The sequence below is a fragment of the Diceros bicornis genome, chromosome 20, assembly GCF_020826845.1.
Source record: "Diceros bicornis minor isolate mBicDic1 chromosome 20, mDicBic1.mat.cur, whole genome shotgun sequence".
NCBI classification, from domain to species: domain Eukaryota; kingdom Metazoa; phylum Chordata; class Mammalia; order Perissodactyla; family Rhinocerotidae; genus Diceros; species Diceros bicornis.
In genome coordinates, this window is record NC_080759.1 from 58,008,253 (window position 1) to 58,029,979 (window position 21,727).

A 21,727-nucleotide genomic window follows, 5' to 3' on the forward strand; every position below is an offset into this window, starting at 1 on the left:
CCTGGGGACACAGCCCGGGAGCTGTCCCACCACCTGTGGCCACCTGCTTCTCCTGGTGGGACGGAGGCGGTATTCCTGACCTCGGGAAAGGGCCTCCGAGGTGGGAGGGAGGCGGCGCACTGAGCGGTGATATTTTGTTCCTGTTCCCCTTTCCTGGACTGTCCTCGTGTTTACACAGCACCGCACATGTGGCGCTGGGCAAGGTCAGCTCTGCCTGTCTTTCTGACCTATGTGGCCTAAACACAAGCGCTGCGAGCGCCGCTCCCGTCCTGCAGAGTCGGCCCTGCTGCCGGCCTCCACGCCTCAGCCGAACAGGAGAGCGCCTTCGTGTGCACACAGGGACGCGTTCCGACTCCCGATTCACATGCACACGCGCACACACACGCACACACAAACACACACAGTCATGTCAAAGAGTTTTTCCTCTTCCGGCTTCGGTCTTCCTTGGACACACTCCGATGGAGACCACGCAGCTCATCTGTGCTGAAACCAGGCATTGCCTCTGCCCAGGATGCGCCCGACGCGCCTCACAGGTTGGATCTGGAGCACGTCCTGCAGCACTGCTCGCCGTAGAACTGGTGGCTGCACATCCCGTGCTGGGGCACCAGGGGGCACCAGTGGAAGAGGTCTCCGCAGGAGGCATCTGGAAACGAGCAAACTCCATGTCAGGCTGCCTGCCCAGCGCCCTAACGCTGCCAGCTAATGACTGTGGCTGGCAGATGGAGGTGAATGTGTCACTGCCTTGAAGCTGCCCAGGGTAGGTGGCACTTCAGGGAACAGAGGGCCATGGGGAACATGCTGTTTTCACAAGACCCTTCTTGGCACGTCCCTGCAAAACTGAAATTTTCTTCTTTTGCGCTAATCCCACCCACTTAACCACTCACCCACCCGAGACCATGGGCCCTCTGTCCACTGAACTTCGACTGACTGACTCTCTGAGGGAACCAAACCACCCCTCTCTCCAGCTCCATCTTCTCTCCGAGAAGCCTCGCCAGAGAGGCCGTTGGTCTCTGCCAACCCCTGAGGCACGTGAGGGTCTGTGCACGGGGAAGGTGTTTAGAGAACGCCCAATGAATAAGGTGAGCTTCTGCTTAACCGAGGAAAAAAGACTGCTTTCTTTAAAATTGCCCTTTTTGAATATGGTGAGTACCACTGAAATACAAAAGCAATCATGTTTTCCTAAAGCTAGACTTACTTCACCACCACTGATGTCATTTCTGGAGATGCGTGAGAAATGAGTGGTGTGCTCTGTGGGCCACTTCGTGGGAAAACGAGGAGATGAAAAGATGGACACAGCAGACATGAGGCCTAAAATCTAGGGCCCTCTAACCAGCAGCACCCTTCTTCCTCAGGCCTTCTAAGGGACCGAGGCAGAAACTCGACAGCCCCACCCCAAACGCCAGGGTCAAGCCGAGGGGCTCCGGGCACTCACCCTTCTTCTCTGCAATGGGGCAGAAGTGAGTGTTGCAGGCCAGGGAGGCTGCGGGCTTCTGGTGCACGAAGCAGCCCCGGGCCGGCCGGCCCCCGACCAGGCACTGCACAGACCTCGTCTGCACGCCGCCCCCGCAGCTGGCCGTGCACTGCGAGAAACACACGCACGGCAGTCACCATGGCTGCCCCGTCCTCGGGCACCCCCTCTTCCAAGCTTCCCCCTCCCCCCCGACTCCTCAAGGCGGTCTCCCTCTATGACTGCGGGTGGCTGATCAGATTCCGGATCAATCCTAGGTATGGACGGAGGGGAGAAGTGCCTGGAAGTCTAGAATGTTCTTCAGTCATTGATAGTCTGATGGACACAAGGAAACTGGCGCATATCTGGGGATACTGGGGTCATCCCCTGGGCCTGCCAGGCTGTGGGTCTGGCGTGAAGAAGACAGAGCCTTTCACGGAATGCCATCATCAAGCCACCCGTTGCTCCTGACTGGGAAAGCTTGACAAGCCAACTCCCACAGAGACAGGGGAAAACTAAGCCCCTTCTAGACCCCAAGTTCACACAAGCTGAATGCCTGGGCTCATTTTGTTACTGCATCCGCATCCCCCTAGGGGTGTTGTTTTCTGACACGGAGGCCCCCCAGTGCTCTAACGCACAATAGCACAGCAGAGCTAGAGAAGGAAAGAATGGCAGCACAGTGGTTAGATCATCTTTCACTAGCTGGCCGGGCGCACACACCGCAGAGTATATGAGTGAGTCCATCTGAGATGAACTGTGGGCAAGACATCGGGAGATGGGGGAATCAGAGACACAGAGGAGCCCAAACCCGCAGCAGTTAATCTGCCGGAAAACAAAGCTACTCGAAGTCTAGACTGAATTATGTAAATTGTGCTCAAACAAGGTATGAGTTCAAAAATGTCAAGAATGTAGTCAATTAAGGAGCACCTGTGAGAAGGTGGGATCAGATAACCTTTTGCATATCTCAGTGTGTGGTGTGTAAGCTAAACGGTTGCTTTAAAAGGTGAGGATAAAGCCGTGCAGAACTGGGGACATACATGACTCAGGCTGCTCGCCCAAGTGTACAGGACAGTGTGCCCGGACCCCATTCGAGCAAGTTAAGGCAGCAGCCCCGGGGCTGGTTTTCCACGGCCAAGATCAGCCTGCAAGTGAGAAGCCAGCTGCTCTCCTGCCTCCTTCTCAGGACCTGCTGCAATTAGAGCCGTGCAAAGTGGCTTTTCTAAATCCCTTGGGGCAGGGACTCGGTGATGGAGCAAGTAAAACACCTTCGTCTGCTCCTTGAGATGACAGAAGTTGAAAACAAGAGTCTTGAAAACTCATAAGCTGAAGGAGTTGTTCTTTATTCCTCTGTAGGTAAAGGATGGCTGGGGCCCCGGAGGTGAAAATGCAGGGGGTCAGCTGATAAGCCCGTGGGTCTGGAACATTTCCGTGAGGCTTACCCCCTTCTCTTCAAAACCAATTTCATCCAAAGGCTGCCAGTAATACAGTTTCAACATGCGACTACAGCAACCGGGAAAAAATAATGTTCTGGGCGGATTCATGTCTGATTTCTGAATCATCAGGCTCGTCCACGACAGAGCCAGATGTTCCCATTGTCTAGTATGTCTTTCTGAACATTCCGGCAGAACCACAATCTGGCCTTTGCACCTTGACTCTGCGTCTCAGACCCTCCCGCAGCTCAGACCGTGAGCTGGGAACCTGAGGAGCGAGGGCTGTGCTGGGACAGCCGTTAGAGCTTCTCACTGGTCACACCCACATCCACAGGTATTGACAATGACTCCTGCCCAGGAGCTGGATTTCTTTCAGCAGCAGCAGCTGAGGCAGAATTCCATTCTTGCTAATGATATTATGCCTCAATTAGAAATCAAGAGATCTGGCCATCATTTGTCATCGCTTAGTGCCAAAATAATTAATAAGTGGTTTGACTCTTTGTCACTGATTCCTTTATTCACAAATACGAATCACTCACCTCCCTTGTACCAGGCACTGATCTAGGCACTAGATACTGAGTGGTGGACACAAGTGAATCTCCCCTTCCTCAGGGTACTCACAGAACGTCCCTGCTCAAACTGCAGTCCTGGACCAGCAGCCCGGGGCATCAGCTGGGAGTCTGTTAGCAGTGCTGACTCAGCATCCCTGCCTCCCCCGGACTCTGCCTCAGAATCTGCACAATCCCTGCCTGATTCATATGCACACCACGTTTGAGAAGCACTGGGCTAGAGAGTTCTAAAATTCCCATGAGAAAAATATTTTTGGGCTAAAAAGCCTCCAAATTTCTCAAAATTTGCATCTCTTCATTTAAACTGAAAGAATTAAGATGTTTCATTGATAAAGCTGGTGAAACACCAGGAGATGGAAGCAAAAGAAGAAAGCTGAACATTTTTATTCACTTTTCTTCCCAGGAAGGAAAAAAAAATGCAAGTTGTTCATCGATATCACAAACATAATGACTTAAAACTCAGCAGGGGTGTTGAGAATTCACTTTCCAGATTTTCCAGTGGATCTGCGATTCACAAACAGACTGATGCTAAGAATCACCTGGATCCCTTGACAACTGTGCAGACTCCTGGGTGGAGACCAAGGGGATGGAGCGTGTGGGAGACCAGGAGGCCAGCGGGTGTGGTGGGCCAGTCACACAACCCACTGCCTTTGGGAAAAGTGATACTCGGTGGTGTCTCCCTCAGCTTGCTGGCGTTTAACCTGAGCATCTGAGGCCACTCCTCCTACTGATGGCAGGACAGAGGAGGCCAGTGTGCTGAGTGGTGATGGTGACCTGCACCTGCTCCTCGACCTGCGCACAGTGACAACTGCCGTGGCCACCTGTCCAGACCCCCTTCCTCTTGGCTCCACCTCCAGAGCAGTGCCTTCGGATCACCTGCAGACTTGTGAAAACAGGTTGCTGGAACCCATCCCAAACCCCGGGCTTCATCAGGTCCGGGCTGGAACCTGGGAACCTGCATTTCTAACCACGCTGCTGCGGGTGCGGCGGTCAGGGCACACTTGCAGAACCACTGCTCTAGACGATCAGAATTGCACCGGCAAATGCCCTTTATTCTGTACTTTTCCTTCTCTTTTGTTTTCGGAACTGACTTCAGTTACATCTAAATCCAACAAAAGTGGTGCATAGAGCCAATGTCTGGCACGACTGCAAACATGTGAGTCCTCTTGGAAAGGGACGGCAACTTTTCCCACGTGTGGCCTTGGTGGTCACTGTTATCCTGCAGTCACGTGGACTGCTCCCGCTCACCCCGCCCCCACCTTGCTTACTTCTGCTCACCTTTCAGGGCCTCAGTTTAAAAGTCCCATTACAGCCTTGGAGAGGACCTCCATGGGACCCTACTCTAAAGGAACCCTCCTCTTGCGTTAGACCCCTCGTTGTGCTGTCACAGCTGTTTCTGCTACCTTCCTGTGGATGTTTCTTTAAGGTCTGTGGCTCCTACTGGTGTGAAAACTCCTGGAGGGCAAGGATAAGCCTGTGGGATGGGTGAGTCAATCTGTGTCTGTTTGTGGAGGGGGATGAGGCCCCTTGCGGGTGGGTGCAGAACGTGCACAGGAACATCACCGTGCTCTGGAGAGACATCCTTGTACTGGCCTCTCCACCGCTGCCAGGACCTTCGGGTGCCTTAGAAAACCCCTCACTCTGCGTCTGGCTGTTCAGCTCAAGCCTGCCTCCTTTACCCAGGGCTGGGGCCATTCAAGGTGAGCCGGGGCCTCTTTCCAAGACTGTCCAACTGGGGTACTGGATGTGGAAAAGTGTCAAGCAGGATCCAAGGGACGGCCTCCGAGGTCAGCAAGTAGGATCCTTTTGCCATTCTAGGATTAATTGACCTTCTCAAGGGCAACAGCACCCCCTTCCTCACCTGGGAGACCACCGTGCTGACTTGCACGCTCTGAAAGAGCAGGCTGCATGAGCCCCAGACTTTCAGGGATTATAACTGAAGACATCTACTGAGCACAAATTTTCCAGAACATTGAAATGCTGCAGAACCTCTCCTTTCCTGTTTCTGAGACCTCAGTGGGTGCATCCTGTCTCTCCAAGTCTGGATCTTCTGCCCAGAGTAGCTCTTCCCAGAGACCAGATGTCTACCCGGTTCAGCATGGGTAGCACAAACCTCAGTAGCCTTATTATGACAACTTCTGCTCTAAAATAAACGGGGCTGTGAATTTTTGTACAAATTCAATTAGTTACAAACTCCTCCAACTCAGGCGGCAAGTACTGTGACCTCATCCATCAGCGTCAGCAAGATGGTCCTTGTTTTCCTGTGCACCACCCATGACTGCACGACGATGAGAGCAGATTCAGCAGTGAATTATTAGCGGTGGGCAACTGGCTATGTGTGCAGGGCAGCATCCTGTGATGGACCGAACACATTCACCCAGTCCAAGCCTGCTGAAGTCTCTACCCATTTTTTGTGTGTCCATGTGTGTCTCTGAGTGTGTGCATGCCCGTGTGTGCACATACCTGTGTGTGTGTGCCCACGTGTGTCTGTGTGTATATGCCTATGTGTGTGCATGCCTTTGTGTGTGTGTGCCCGGGTGTGTGTATACATGCTTGTGTATATGTGTGTGCATGGCCTGCCCGTGTGTGTGCATTTGATACAACTTGGATACAACTGTAGTCATAACTGCCATGGTAGAAAACCATACTGACTGTCTGTGACACGGTTCCTTGCCCCTCAGAGCCATGGGTTTCCAGGTCAATCTGTGCACAGTCCTGGTGAAGCGCCCTGGAAGGAGCCAGGGCCAAACACTCCAGCACTGAGGATACACCCCCATCTCTCATGTGGAGTCAGACAGACAGTCCAACAGGTGTTCACACTGAAGCTATTTCCAGACCAGAGTAGAATGTGACACCAGACATTAAGCCCAAACGAACCACACGATTTAAGTCGGTCCTACCAGGTGACACGACATTCAATGTGATGACAAGCAAAGCCATTTAAACCAACAGAAACGCTGCAGATCAAATAATAGAAACCACGACCTTTCAACCGCTACAAGAATAAACCTGTCTGGGGGCAAAGTTCAGCCAGGCACCGGCCATTCATTACAGCCCGACAATTTCCCACAGTTCGAGGTCACAGAGTCTTGGGTACCAGTGCTCATGGCAAACATAGCCCTTTGAGTTATTACTCCCAAAAAGTTACAGTCTCAGAACATAAAAGATGAATCACACTGGATAAAACCATCAGGCAGCCTATGATAAAAATGACTTATTAGACAAACAGATTGAATATTTCAGACTGGTGAAAGCTATGAAAGATGTATTTTAGGTTCTAGGTTTTGGTTTAAATTCGATAATGATAAACCTTGTTTTTCTCTTTCTAAATTTGCCTGAAGTCTCTGAATTGAGCACAGTGGGGTGAACACTGGCCTGGCAGCAGAGGGTGGGGAATGGATTCAGCTTCCCAATCGACAGAGGGGCAATGGTCTCAGGAAACCACCTCTATTTGTCTCTGACCCACACTTCTCGAAGGACAGAGAAAGCAAAGTGTCTGCCCAAGAAACACCTCGACTCAGCTTCCTAGCTCATCCCTAGCTCCATCTTGCTGGGAAGACTGTGCGCTCAGAAGAAAGTTACAAGGGGTCACCTGGGAAAAGGGTGTAGCTAATGATACTTCTGGTCTATTTAAAATAGGAAATGGGAAAGGCATATATAGCTCAAGCTCAGCAAGCCTGCTCCAATAATCTGAACTATTTTTAATTTGACTACTTTTGGGGAGGGGTTCATACATTTCTAAATGACAAAGCTACATTGGGTTTGAAGATACACAGAACCGTAAGTGGAGCTGGAACACTGGGGGCGGCGTGTAGCGTTGGTGGAGGGTCTCTCTTCCGCCAAGGACTGAGGGAACGGTTCCCTTCTGCAGAGCTCAGACACTGGAACCGGGAACTCTGGCAGAGGCACCAGAGGTATGGCGGGGGCTGTCACGGTTTTGTAAGAAGTTTACTGATGAATAGCCAGCCCCAGGCTCACGCGGACACAGACAAAGATCCAATAGAAAGAAGTGGTGGCGTCAGTTAAAGGGGATTTTGAACTAGTTTTATTCTAATAAAATTTTAGCTAATATTGAAAAAAGACTCCACGATGGATTAAGTTGGTTCTGATAAATATTTCTGTCTGTTTCCTTTGGGCTTAGATAAAAATAATTGTGTGCCATTTTTGCTCTGTTGAATTTGTGCATTCCAGTTTCCTAGTCAAGGCTGGGTTTTCAGGAGGGGACTGCTAATTATAAGTGCTGGTGGTAGGCACCCCTGAGGGAGCGTGGATGCAGAGCTGGGGTTACCTGCTGGGTGGGGAATCAGGAGAGTGAGGAGTGAACGAGCCAGCAAGCCTGTCACCTCTCAGCCGTTCCTGGCATCAGTGGACCGCGATGCACAGAACCTTGAGGTCTCCCCTCTGAGCCCCACATTTCTCCGGCTAGAGAAGGCCCAGTGGTGGCAGGCACTACAGTATTGTCAGATTCAACTCCTATTGTTCGCCTGCCCACAGGCCTCGGGCCTCGTGCCCTTGCCCACTGGGACCTCATTCTCTGGGGGTCGGGAAGAAACACAGTGGGACAAGGACACAAACCACCACCGTAATAGTTGCCTGGAGCTGCCGTAACAAATGACCACAAGCTGGGTGACTTAAAATAACGGAAGCAGCTCTCACAGTTCAGGAGCCAGGAGTCTGAAGTCAAGATATCAGCAGACCAGGCTCCTTCTGGAGGTTCGGAGGGAGCATCTGCTCATGTCTCTTCCAGAGTCTGGCGGCTGCCGGCAATCCCTGGCGTTCTTGGCTTGTAGCTGCACCGCTCCACCTCTGCCTCTGTCATCTAACGGCCTCTCCCCCGTCTGAGTCTGTGTGTCTTCACACGGCCTTGTAAGGGTTTAGGGTCCGCTCTAATCCAGGATGACCTCATCTTAACTAATTACATCTACAAAGGCCCTATTTCCGAATAAGGTCACATTTTGAGGTTCTGGGTGGACATGAGTTTTAGGGACACTGTTCAACACAGGACACCGTGGATGACATGGTGAGGTGGGCCTCCTGAGAGGAGAGATGTGCAGCGGCAGGCTGGAGGGGGCTCTGGGAAGGGCTTTTGTGCCCAGAGGGATTAAAGGTGGACTGTAAAGCATGGATGGGGTCTCCCGGGTGGAAACAGGCTCATGTCTGGAGGATGAGAAAACACGGGAGGGGACTCAGGCTGTGGGAGAGCTGGTCAAAGTCGGGGGCCAACGGTCCAGTCTGGCTAAGAGCGTGTGTTTTCACTGGGTCATAAGTTCCTGGTCACTCCTTGTGCCTCCACCCTGGCTGGTGCGCTCAGCAAGCACCTGACCCCGTGGGCCCTGATTTCCAGTACTGGACATCGATGTCCATTCCAGGACAGGTGGTGCAGACAAGGGACACCTTGCCCATTTAGCAGCCTGCCCAGCTGGCAGTCAATACCAGGAATTCTTCAAATCCTTAATAAATCTTACCCAATCAAACTCAGTTACTTGTTTCTGTGAGGGAAGAGGGACCCAGCAGGCTGACCGGGAAGTGAACCGTGGGCGACTATTTATGAGCCTGTCAGGCCGCATTGCCCCCGCCCTCTTGTGAGGGGGCTCTCCTCCCTCATCTGATCAGGAACACAGACTCGGGGAGATCCTCGATGGTGACCAGAGACACACGCTCTAGCCTGCGGCATGCCAGCCACACTAGATGGGTGTGTGAGCTTCCAGTTCAGCCCCGGGCAAGCAGGGAGAAGGCGTGTGGCTGGTGAGTGAGGATTGCCTTTGGCTTCTCAGGATGATGTCCTTACACATGGGTCTCTCAACAGAGCACACAGTATTGATAGACGATGAAAACAAAACCCTGAGACAAGTGTGTCTTTGACTGTCTGTGCTGGGAGAGGAAAGTTCTCTAAATAAAGACCATAAGTGGCTGCCCTGACTCACTCATTGAATTTGTTTTTCCTTTAAAATTCACACATTCAGCAAACATTGCCTGAATACTTCGTATGGACGAGGTGCCCTGGTAGGCACTGGGGGCTACATATATATAATATGTATATATGTACTATGTATCCACACACATAGGCAAATATACAGAATATACATGTAAAACACTTAGCATAGTGCTTGCCACAAAGCAATCTCTGGGTGAACCTCAGTCCCAATGGTTATTTTGTAACCATATCTGCTCTCAAGCAGCTCATGTCCAGGTGGGCAGCCATGACCTCTGACTCCTCACCAGACTGAAGGACAAACAGCACAAGATCCAGGGCAGGAGGCGTCTCCACTCTGGGGTCTGTATTCTGTCCCTGCCTCCTTTTGGCACAGGGTTCTGGGGCTCCCCTTTGGAAGCTTGGGGGTGTGGGCATGCTCCCGCCAGGGCGCCCCCACTCTCTGTGGGAGGGACAGTTATGCTGAGAGCTCAGAGCAGCCCCCAGCAGTGCAGGCTCCCGGGAAAGGCTTGGCACGAAGAGTGAGTGAGTGGGTAAATGGGCAGATACGACACTGGGTCACTCTCCAGGTGGGGACGACTTCGTGGGCAGGGGAGGCCGGGCCATATGCTGCTGACTGGGTCACTCCTACAGCACCAGGCACTGAGAAAACCTTTTGGGAAATATTTCTGAAGAGAGACAAAGGCAGGAATGTTCCTTTGAAAGTGACAGAGGACAGACATCAACTCAGGGGTCCTTGGGATCAACTGCTAGAATCAATGAAGGACCCCCCCGTGGGCCCTGAGAAGATCCTTTGTGACGGGGGCTTCTTGGTGGGGAGATGCCCCTGTGCATCTGATAAACTTAGGACTTCACCATGGGCATGTTGGAGCAAATGTCACGTGAGGCGGTTATGACGACCCGGCCAGGACCGAGGTGTTTTATAAGGGGGGAACCATCATTTCCATTTGCTTCCTAAAAACCACCATTCCGCAGTGTGCCCGTGATGACAAGGGGCTCTAACCTGGTATTTGTTGTGCTGCCCAGAGCAGGGACAGAGCAGGGCACCCCAGGGGCCAGGCTGACGTGGCAGGATCCGCCCCAGGCGGATCGAGGCAAAGCGCCCCCTCCTGGGCAGACGCAAGCAGTGTGGGCGCTCAGAGTTTGGCCAGTGGGAGATAGCTTAGGACAGGTCAGCCCCTCGCAGCCCCCAGGCCTGGGTATACTCCGACTGCGAGCAGAAATACCAGCAGGAGGAGGAGGAGTGGGGGCGTGGACCCCGGACAGGGAGGGATCTGAGACACAGGGCAGAGGGGCAGAACCACGCGTAGAGAGGGGAGCGGGGCGCAGTGTGCGGAGCCCAGACCTGGACCAGGGAGGAAGGAGGGCGGTTAACTACAGAAAGAGCAGAAGTCTTCCTCAGAGTCAAGGAAGTTTGGAAGGAAGAGGGGGTGGGGGACACGGAGGCCCCAGACAAATCCCGCAGACCTCACTCAGCCTGGGCTGGCTGTCCGAGGGCCCAGGCAGGACATGATCATTTTCGGGGGCTCCACCCTCTTTCTCATTTGCGCAGTTTCGCGGCTAATTTAGTATAATCTCACAACCACCTACTTATTCCTGATCTCGTACTTCATCCCCATTCACACTCGCCTCTGGGGAATTCCGCCCAGCTTTTACCAAACCCACTACATTTTCCTACACTTAATTGGGTGACGACTTAGAACAAAGCACACGTGCCCTGAGGATTCAGTATCATTTGGAGATCACCCTGGGAAAGCCACACCCGCCCCCAGGAACGCGGGCGTGCGCGCGCGCTCTGGAGAGAAGGGTCAGGAACCGGCTCGGTGGTGTTGGGGACGCACCGTCGCAGAAACTTGCCCACCCTAGCGCGCTGCCAACGCCGGAGCAGGGGCACTGCCCGCCCACTCTTCGGGAACCTGGAGCCCCTACCTGCGACCAGGGCGAGGCGAACCAGCCGGGCCGCGGGGGGCCCGCGGCTGCGTGCACCGGAGGCTTGGGGCACGGAAACAGGGCGCAGGCGCGCTCCAGCTCCAGGCCGGGCTGCGGCAAGTGCAGGCACTTCTTCGAGGCCAGCTCGCGGTACTTCCCAGAAATGTACTTCTCAACACATTTTAAGAATCTCTTCTGTGTTCCTCCTTCACATGTAGCAGAGCACTAAAAATAAAAGAAAACAAAAGACGTGAGTGAAAAATATTTCTTCTGTGGTAATTGTCTCTTTTACAAAATCATTGAGTTGAAATGTGTCCGGATGATATCAGCTTGGACATTGATATAAGTGAAAACATTCAGTGAAATTTATGGGACCTCAGCATTTTAAAAAGGCGTTACAGTATCTGTCATAAAAAAAGGAGAATCTTGAGGTCACAGAGGCCTAGCACTTTGGAGCACGTATAAGGGCAGGGCAGTCAGAAACCATGAAGGGAGTAATTATAAAGCTGTCATTTCACTGGGAAATTAAAATGTTGGGCTGTAACTGACATCAGAATGCACTGAAATTTAATACACAAGGACGTGAGGTCAACCCGATATCTCCAGAGATTAACACCACCCAACTCCAGACGCTGCTGGCCCTAAAGCAGAGATGGGCAGAAGACACCCAGGGGTCACAAAGCCAGCCCAGAAAGCTGAGTGTCGCCCGTGAAGAGAGCAAGACGCATGGGAGAGCAAACCCATTTGTTGCCCACTGAGGCATGCCCTAAGCCAGAGCTGTCACCACTGTGCAGTGGGCCCCTGGGCAAGCCAGCAGGCCAGGCAGAGGCCGCCGCCACCTGTGGAGCAGGAAGGACACAGCAGGGCAAGGCGCACTGTTGTACCACGGGGCCGGGCTCCGGGGTCTCGGGAGAGAGGTCGCTGCCTTGGACTGGGGAGTGTGGGTGATGCTGAGCCCGATGGGCGATTCCATCTGGGCTGAAGAGTCTGCGGGTTATATAAGCGGGGAGCCAGGTGGCGGCACCTGCTGGGGTCTGGCCTCGCACTCACGTGCTTAGGGTCACAGGTGTGTTCCCGGTGGGCCTGATGCCAAGGTGGAGACCGAGCTGGAAGACCCCTCTTGAGTGCCTGCTGGGGCCGTGCCTAAGAGAATAGCTCTGGGTTGTGTGTGTGTGTATGTGTTAAATATTCAAAGTGAGGACTCTCCACCTGGTTACCACCCACAGATTATACAGCCCTGGTCACTTTCTTCCTATGGACTCGACTTTTGGGGATACGCACAGAAAGAAAGGTCTTTTCTAATGACAGTGCGACTTGTCTGACCAGACGCTGACATTCCTGTGTCCCAAGTGAGTTCTTCCGTAGCGATGGCAGGCTTACTTCATCGAGCGGCCATGTTTTTATTTTTCAGTGGCAAACTGAAACGGTTCTCAGTGGGGTGAAATGCCCTGTTCAGCACAGCCGTCCCTTTACTGACTGATTCATTCCGCCATCCTGAACTGGCATCATTCGAGGTGTGGGGGCGGGGTGAGACCCCAGGTCTGCCCCTGAGGAGCTCAAGATTGGGGAGCTCAGGGCTCTCTCCCCACGGTTGCTGCGGAAAAGCAGAGTCCAGCTTTGGGATTACGGAGGGGGTCTCTCAACATCCCGTTCAGACGGGGCCAGCTCGGTGGGTTGCTGCTGGCACTCTGTGGATTGTTAGCTTTCTGATGTCCTTTGGGGCTTTATTAACAACTACATCTCTGAGTTGATTCACTCCACGATTAAGGAGCTTCGCACATGCCCCTCAGGCAGCCCCCTGCGTGTCAGCTGCACCAGTAGAGGGGGGCTGGCATGGGGCCGTCCCAATGTCCCCTTCCTGGTGTGAGATGCTGTGCTGGGTAGAGGTGGCAGCTCTGTCTGCACCCTCACGTAGTGTTCTGGCCTTCACTTAGGCTAAAGCGAGGCACAAAATCTTGAACACTCCAAACTCACATTTGCAAGTGTTAGTCTCAGCATAGCAGGGCCAGGACAGACCCCAAACAATGCAAATTGAGGTGGCTTCCCAGCCTTCAGCAGAACAAGGCATGGATTTCAGCAAACTCAACATAAGTAGTTTATTCCCCAAACATGGAGACTGCCTAAGGACACCTGTCTCAGGAAACGAGTTCCCTGTCTCTTCTCAGGGTAATCCACCCTCCTCCTGCTCTACACCAGGTCAGCACTTCCAGGGAAATTGCTGTGGCTGTTCTGGGGTTAGGTGGGTCCCCACCACCCCACTGACAGCGTGATGAATGCCCTCCTACCCTCACACTCGCACCCCGTTCACCCACTCGTCCTCTGCTCAGTACTGATTGGGTGATGACGCGTGCATGCCACTGGGTGAGATGCCTGAAGGACTCGATCCGGAAGCCAAAGGAGACTTCAAGGAGTGAGGTGCCCTGAGGTTGACTGAGGCCCAGAAGGGCTGCCTGAAGCTGGGGTGGGGGACCAGAGACTCGGAGGAATAGGAGCGGGGAGCAGTGAAACAAAGCCAGGAGAGGCAGCCCCGAGGGGGAGAGCTGGTCCACCGTTCCCCCAGCCCAGGCGCACCTACCTGGGACCAGGCAGACACAAGCCACTGCAGCTTCTTGTGTTTGTGGCAGCGCTTAAGCAGACAGGCTTCGTGAGTCCTGGGCTTGGGCTCCGAGGTACACACGGCGTCGGGCAGCAGCTGTGCCCTGGCGGAGGGGTTGGTGCTCTTACAGGCCACGGACCTCTTCCTCCATCCCTTCCCGCAGGTTCGTGAGCACTGCGCAGAAAGAGCAAGCGCCAGCTCCCAGCAAGGAATGAACTGGACCCTGCTGGGGTGGGGGTGGGGTGGGTCCCAGGCCACTGGCCTGTGAGGCCCAGTGAGGATCCAGCTCTGCATTCCACAGGAGGGGCCCAGCTGCCGCCCCCCCCATGTCAACCCCGCCCCAGTTACCTCTGCCCAGGGCCCGGTGCTCCAAGCGGGCGGGCAGCTCTGAGCGTGGCAGGCCTGTCGGCTGGAGGGCACAGGCTGTGGACACAGGCTGGCCGGGACGCGCTCTGACTTGTAGTGTGCCCGCCGTGTGCACTGCACGGGCCGGCTCTGGGTGCCCCCACCGCACGTCCGGCTGCAGGCGCTCCAGTTCCCCACGGACCAACTGGGAGGGGACAGAGAGACCTGCGGTGAGGGACAGGGCCACCTCTCCAGGAGAGGAGGGGCATGTCTGTCGGGGCATCGGCCCCATCATTTCCTGTCTGCAGTCTACCTACTTGTGATTATATTTAGTCACCAGAGAGGGGTCTCCCTGGCCAGGTTGCCGTCACTTCCTTGATTAGCAGCATTCCTGATGGTCATTCTTCCCCCTCTCCCAGTTTTCAGGTTCATCTGTATTCACAGCGTGTCTGTTTTCCCTTTAACTTTATTTTTAAATGGAAAATTTCAAAATACAAAAACAAAGGCCTCTGTGTCCCCGTCTGCTCTGCTCAACTTCAAAGATTATCAACTTATGCCCCCAACCCCTACAGCATATTGAAGCAAATTCCAGATGTGTAAATATTTCAATATACATCTCTAAAAGATAAGGAGTCTTTGTTTTTCTAACATAGCCACAATACCATTATGCCGTCTAAAAAATTAACTATAATCCCTTACTATTGTTAAATATTCAGTGTTCCATTCCCAATTGTGTCATAAATGTTATAATTTAATCTGCTTGTTTGACTCAGAATCCAAATAAAGCCCACACTTTGCAATTGGTTGACGTGTCTTTCTTCCCTTTTAATCTATAGGTTCTTCCTTAATCTCATTTATTTTTCTATTCAATGTATTTATTACAGAAGGATTACTCACCTTACTGAGTCTCCACAGATTTCTTTTGGCCGATTATAGGATTTTGCAAATGACATCTCTGTGGTATCACTTAACACGTTCCTCTGTCCTTCCTATAATTTAGTAGTTAGATCTAGAAGCTTTATCAGATTCAGTCAGTCAAAAATTTTTTTTTGCGTGATGACTTCAAAAGCGATAACTGCCAGTAGGAAGCTAACAACATCTGCTCATTTTTCTTTCAATTTGTTAGCAGCTGTTGATGTTCGAGAATATCATCTCTCAAAGCAACTTTTCTTTCTTTTCTGGTTATAAAAGTACTCCTTGTCGATGTGTATGTTGGCAGATGATGGAGGCTGGATGGAGTTGGGTCTGGGCTCAGCCCAATGGCACCACTGTTTGGTCTCAGATAAGCCTGGGTATGTCTACAAGGCTGTCAGCTGGCTTGTACAAGTCCACCTTCAGGAGAGCGTAAGGCACACACTTGGGGGGGCATGTGAGGACAGAGAGATCCAGGAGGTGAAATGTGGTCCAGTAATGAGAACTCACTGGGCTGGAAGGCCTTGGCTCCCTCCAGGAGACAGCCCTTGGACTCTAAGAGGACTTGATGGCTTTCACTCATATTTGTTTTCCTGTTCAGGGCACTTAAGTAAAAACTGAAAATTCTGTGGAAAGCTTTGGGGCCCAGGGGGCTCCACCTTAGTGGTTGTGGAAAAACAGCACTGAAGGGAAAGGAGAAGCCACGATCTTCTTCCTTCAGACAGCACAGCCCAACCTTCCTGCAGGGAGGAGCACGATCGCCAGCAATGCCTCCCCCTCGCCGAGTTCCCAGTATGCAGCGTGGGTCGTGTTGGGGGTCATTCAGGGACAGCGAAGCCAGGGGAGCTGCCCGTGAGGCTCTGTCCCCAGCCAAGTCTTCGAAGAGGGCTCTGGGGGCCCAGAGAGGAACGTTCTGTCTTCTGTTCCGCAGCATTTTGGAGTAGGAGTTAACAGAACAATGATTTTCTCCTGAGTGTTGAGGTAAAACTCAGGATCTGTGAAGGTGCCCCGGTTCATCCTCTGGCTTCGTGAGGTCCATCCCCTCCCCCCACACTGCACCCTGATAGTCACACGCAGGCGGGGCACTAAAGCAGCAGCCAGAAGCCTTGGTCAAGAGGTCATGAGATGCCTCTCGAAACGCCCCGTACCACGGGAGAGGCTTTGTGAGGACTGAGGTGTGGGAACCCGAGTTACACAGAGAGACCTAAAGAGAAGACAGAGACTACCCAGAGATAACCACAGTAATGGGTTTCTCACATTTGCTTCTGGTGCTTTCTGTGTGTGTGTGTGTGTGTGTGTGTGTGTGTATGTGTGTGTGTAAATATTTTTTTTAACGTGGTTGAGGGCAGGCAGTATATGCAACTTTTAAATTTGGCATTTAAAAATTCAATGTCTAAAACAAGCATTTTTCTTACACTGCAAAGCATTTGTAAACATATTTCCCGAGTCTGTAATTTTCACGGTATGGACCAAGGTATGTGAATAGCTAAATAAGGAAAGAAGGCAAAACGGCTTGGGCTCCATGCTCCAGGAGATCCATGAACATCCTGAAATTATACCAGTTCTCAGTGTGCCCTGCCTGTTAGGATTTCTAAGCAAAATGCCCAGCACTTTTCTTCAAGTTCTCCTAGGAGTCCGTGACCCAAATACTTTTAGAGCCAGTGCTTGGACTCTTCTGAAAGTTCTAAGGATAATTTAGGTGGTGGAAGAAGGAGAGGGACATTGATGATGCTTTGTGGATAGGAAACAGAAGTGAACCCTCCCCAGGACTGTTGGCAGCCCTGTCGTATTGCTTGGCACTTTTAGGCTGAGTTGTCACATGAGAGTTTTACCCTGTAGAAGCCTTGAACTAATTTATACCAAGTATTTCCCCTGAACAATTTTCTAAGAGAATGATAAAAAACAGTAACGCCAAGTTTTATTCATATAAGAAGAAACCATGTCAGGCTTGTGGGAATTGTTCCATACCGATGGTGGAAATGCTTCCATTTTGCAGCGTCAACAAGATCAGTGTGTTTTATTTCATGTTATACCATGGATATTATGCATCACTGTTATGCAACATCGGTTTTTGGCCTCATGGCTGTGATGATTCTGCACTTGGAGCCTCACGGTGGCTTTTCTGTTGTTTTTCTGTTTCCTCCAATTTCTTACATTTGCTCTCTCAACCCTGCAGCCTTATAAATTATAATTGGTGTGTCCACACTGGGGCTGCAAAGACGTCTTGGCTGCTCTCCGGCTTTTCACACCGCCTCGTTAAGTCCTCTGTCTCCATCATCGTAAGCTGTTCCAGGGGTTGATCCATTCTCTGCCCTCTCCTAATGGCATGTCGTTAAGAAACCCTCCTAAACAAAGATCGTTCACAGGGCATCTGGAAACGCCAAGTGTCTGTTTTGTTTCACGGGCAGAGCTCTGGGGAAATGCTTGATTTCAGCTCATGAGAGAGTCAGAATCCACGCGAGCTTCTGTGCTGATGTCTGAGGTTCCGGGAGCAGAAGCGAGGGGTGTTTGGCAGCCAGGCAGTGGTCATATTGTCCCACTCTGCTCTGTGTTTCCTACGTCCACCAGTTGGAACAAAGCAGGTGGCTGGTATTACCCAAGTCAGCCAGGCTTCCCAGGTGGGACCTGGAGGACTCAGCCGCCCAGCCACGGGGTACTTCCCCCGGCCCAGGGCTCCCCTTGAGGGCTCAGTGCTGCACGACAGGTGGCCATCACTCAGCACTGTGGGCAGGATTCCCTGGTGCCATTTATTCAATATTCAGCATCCCTAATGGCCAATAGTCCTGAGTTGTTTCTTAATAAAATAACTTTCCCCTCTCAATTTAAAAAATAACATTTTGTTTTTGGTTGTTTAATGTTTCCTTTGAAAATGCAAATTTCCAACAAAGGTATTTGGCTTTAGTAAGATACCTTGTCATGAAGCACCAGCCAGGCAGCCCGGGTGCTGGAACTACCATCCAGACTCAGAGGCCCCCTGCCTCACGGGAACCAGCGCCTGCTGCTCAAAGCAGAGCCCACCCAGAGCCCTCCAAGGGCTATCCTGGATTTAGCACCAGTCAGTCTCTCAGAGAGCACATCACTGCTAGTTTCAGTTTAGAATCTAGTTTCAGTTTCCTTTTTCTGTTTATTCTCTTTGATGTCTCAAGACTAACTGTACTCTGTAGTGCTCTTTTCAGGAATACCTCTTGACCTTCTAGGGAATAGTCTTTCCTAACTCAATAGACGCATGGAATAATGACAGGGCAGAACCGTGACACAACACAAACCTATGAGAAGGCCATGATAAGTATCAGGTGTTCATGGCTGGATTTAGCTCAGGGGAGGTGCGGCCAGACACAGTGAAAGAGAGCACTAAAGTACAGCGTTAACTACGGGGGCTTCTGCCACATCAGTCAGGCTCTACACGTAGGTGTATCCGTCACAACTTTCAAGTAGGCTGTTCTTAATCAAATCATCCACTTTTACTTTCCTAAATGATCTTCAAAGACTTTTGCGACTATGAACATGGACACTCACACACTCAGTCCTTGGCCCAGGGTCGCAGTCTGAAGGGATGGGTATTGCGTGATTTTTGAAGACGGAAGGACCTTGTCTTCATATGAAACTACAGCACCTTCACATGTGCAAGTAATTTGAGATCCATCACACTTTTTTTCTAAATGAAATATTTTAAAGATAACAATGCACATCTAACAATAAACAGACGCCAGTTAGAAAAATCTGCCTTTTCTACAGGGAAAAAACAAGTTAAGTTAAAGAGTTCACGTAGGCTGTAAGCCGAAAGCTGAGGTCAGAGAACTTGAGGGGGCGAGGAAGGAGCAAATCTGATTTCCTGAGCCCACCTGGCAGGTGGCCATAGGCCGTTAGCTGGCCTGCCCCATCTGCTGATTTGGGAATTTATTATCGGTCTATGTCAAAGGACGTTTCACCAGTATCACAGGGTGCCAGAGACACTCCAGGCAAGTTCAGAGGCAGAAGTCCAGCTCTGAAAGGGCCAATGATCTTGGTAATCAAAAGTGTAAGAGAACAGTGTCGATATAGCCAGTTATTGGACAAACATTGCACTCTGCCCACAGACTCTACCTTCTGGAGCGATGCACGTAGTCTCCAAATCCTGCTCACGTTCGGCAGGAAGTGCATTAGGGGATGACAGCAACGGGCTGAACACAGCACCCACTCATCCCCCTCCACTGCGAGCTGTTTGCATGGATGTCAAGGACGCTGTCTGGGCAGGCCAGGACCCTCTGGCTATCTGCTGGATGCCTCCTTCTAGGGGCAATGCCAGGAACTGGCCCCGATTTCTACCTCAGCATTTTTTTTTTTTTTGGTGAGGAAGAGCGGCCCTGAGCTAACATCTGCCAATCCTCCTCCTTTTTTTTTTGCTGAGGAAGACTGGCCCTGGGCTAACATCCGTGCCCATCTTTCTCCACTTTATATGGGACTCCTGCCACAGCATGGTCTGACAAGCGGTGCGTCGGTGCGTGCCCGGGATCCGAACCGGCGAACCGTGGGCCGCCGCAGTGGAGCGCGCACTTAACCACTTTCGCCACCAGGCTGGCCCCTGCCATCAGCATTTTGAAGCTGCAACTTGATAGTTACTTCATTTTGTTCGGCCTTAAAAGTCAAGACACTTTGTCCGACTTGTAAAACTGAAGGAGAGATTTATGAGCCAGACACAGGCACTGAATTGTTTTCATCTTTAAAGGCAGCATTTCTTTGCTGAATCACACAAAGCCAAACCGAAGGGCATCAAAGCTCCCCCTAAACGAGGCGCTGTGGGTGTTAATTTTATGGACTGTGAGAAGCCAAAGGAATGGGAATTTTTATTATTCAGCGGCCAGCATGCTATTTTTACCAGATTTTCCTGTCTCACTATCCTGTCATCAGATGTTATCTTGAGAAGAATCAATAAGATCTATAGAGCTCTCATTTACACGGGGAAAGACAGGGAAAATGAAATTACGAGGGACAAGCAGACCAAAGAAGCTGACCTCACTGTTCCAAACAGCCTTAATAATTCCCTGTTTCAACAAAAATCCTTCATCTGAAGGTTTTCTCTCTGTAGACCACTGAAGGCGTTTGCATCCCATTAACTCAAAAGAAAAACTTCAGCTTATAAAAGGTAAAAGGAAAATCAGTAGATTCCAACAACGATGAAGCACTGGCTGCCCCTCTATCCAGTTTCCATGGAACATTGGAAAAAAGAAGGCTGAAGGTTAGAGCTGGGAAGGACTTCAGAAATGGTCGGCTTTAGCAGCCGTGTCTTATGCTTGGGGAACTGAGCCCCAAGAAGCAAGGACAGTCACTGAGTAGCGGAGACGCAGTGGGGGCAGGAACCCCCACAAAGTGCAGTTCTTGGAGTTCATCCCTACTCTATTCCAAAGAATGGCTTTCCCATCACTGTGTTTCAACATGGGGAGGGCAACTCCCTCTCGCTCCTCTTTCACACCCATTCAGTGTCCAACTGTTGAACCAACTCTTTACATTACAAATGCCTTTGTTATAGAGTGAAAGATACTGGGGTGACAACTACATACAGGTGGGCAAATTAGCAATCCAGACCAAATCGCAACTGAAATCAAGTACCGACTGAATAGGAGGTACCTCCTACCACTTTGCCAGATTTAACACCCCAAATTCTCATGCCCAAGGATAGTACCAAGAGGCTTTGAGGACTCCGGTCTTGGGCTAAGACAGTGTTTCGCAGACCACAGCTGGCTGGTGGGGCTCTCAGACACTGACAGGTTCCTGGTCTCTCCTCCATTCTGCAGGAATCACAAATCTGGGGGTAGGGATCAAGAATTTTTACAAAGTCTTTCCTTTCCCAGCCCGGTGGCCAAGATGACCGGCATAGTTGGGGACACATCTCTAAGAAATGCAACACTGTGCTCTTCGGGACAGTCTAGGGCACTGGCTCCTGCGGTTGGGAACTGCCCTTCCTCACTCCCTTGTATTAAGGTCATACTGCTGCTATTTTTTAACACTTATGAGAACTGGAATGTGCCAATAAAAAATCAGAGGGAAAGCCTGGTGAATAGGTTCTTCCACAGGAAGGTATATGCCTTCATTTACTGTCACTGGCAAATCAGAAGAGCCCACCCAGGCTCCTCTGTGGACCAGTCATCCTGGCTCTGTGAAGCCCTCCTGGTTTTAAAGACTGTGCTCTGGAGCAGGCTCATAGCCCCAGACCCAGTGACTGAGCTTCTGGGAGTGCAGAGTCATGCAAACTTAGGCTCCTCCCCAAAGAAAGACCACCCCAGAACCAAATGCTGAGGAGCTGGGATGGAGCAGAGCTGCTCTTCGCATACTGACCCTTCCAACCTTGAAATAAAGAGCTCTGAGAAGTAAAGGTAACTACATCCAATACTGACACTCTTCCAAGCCTCCTGAACAACCCACTTGACAGCTGGAGACATTCCCATCCAAGGATGGCTCCATGGTGCAAAGTCTTTGTAAACTTACATTTTGCTTGGACATGGAAGGTTGTGATAATGGATGTATTCAGAACAGAGGACACCCTTTAGGTTGCAAATATTCCTCCTATACCACCGGGCCACCCAGGCAGAC

General features: G+C 51.4%; 1 protein-coding gene across 1 annotated transcript in view; it reads right to left on the reverse strand.

The window, feature by feature from the left end:
• Positions 1 to 422: 422 nt before the first annotated feature.
• ADAMTS16 (ADAM metallopeptidase with thrombospondin type 1 motif 16) overlaps positions 423 to 21,727 on the reverse strand; it is a 157,440-nt gene continuing 136,135 nt past the window's right edge. The window contains exons 19-23 of the mRNA XM_058564379.1: positions 14,252 to 14,453; positions 13,883 to 14,077; positions 11,308 to 11,532; positions 1,433 to 1,580; positions 423 to 643 (exon numbers count right to left, since the gene is read on the reverse strand). Of these exons, the coding sequence (XP_058420362.1) occupies positions 528 to 643; positions 1,433 to 1,580; positions 11,308 to 11,532; positions 13,883 to 14,077; positions 14,252 to 14,453 (886 nt within the window). The 3' untranslated portion in view covers positions 423 to 527. The remainder of the gene's footprint in view (positions 644 to 1,432; positions 1,581 to 11,307; positions 11,533 to 13,882; positions 14,078 to 14,251; positions 14,454 to 21,727) is intronic.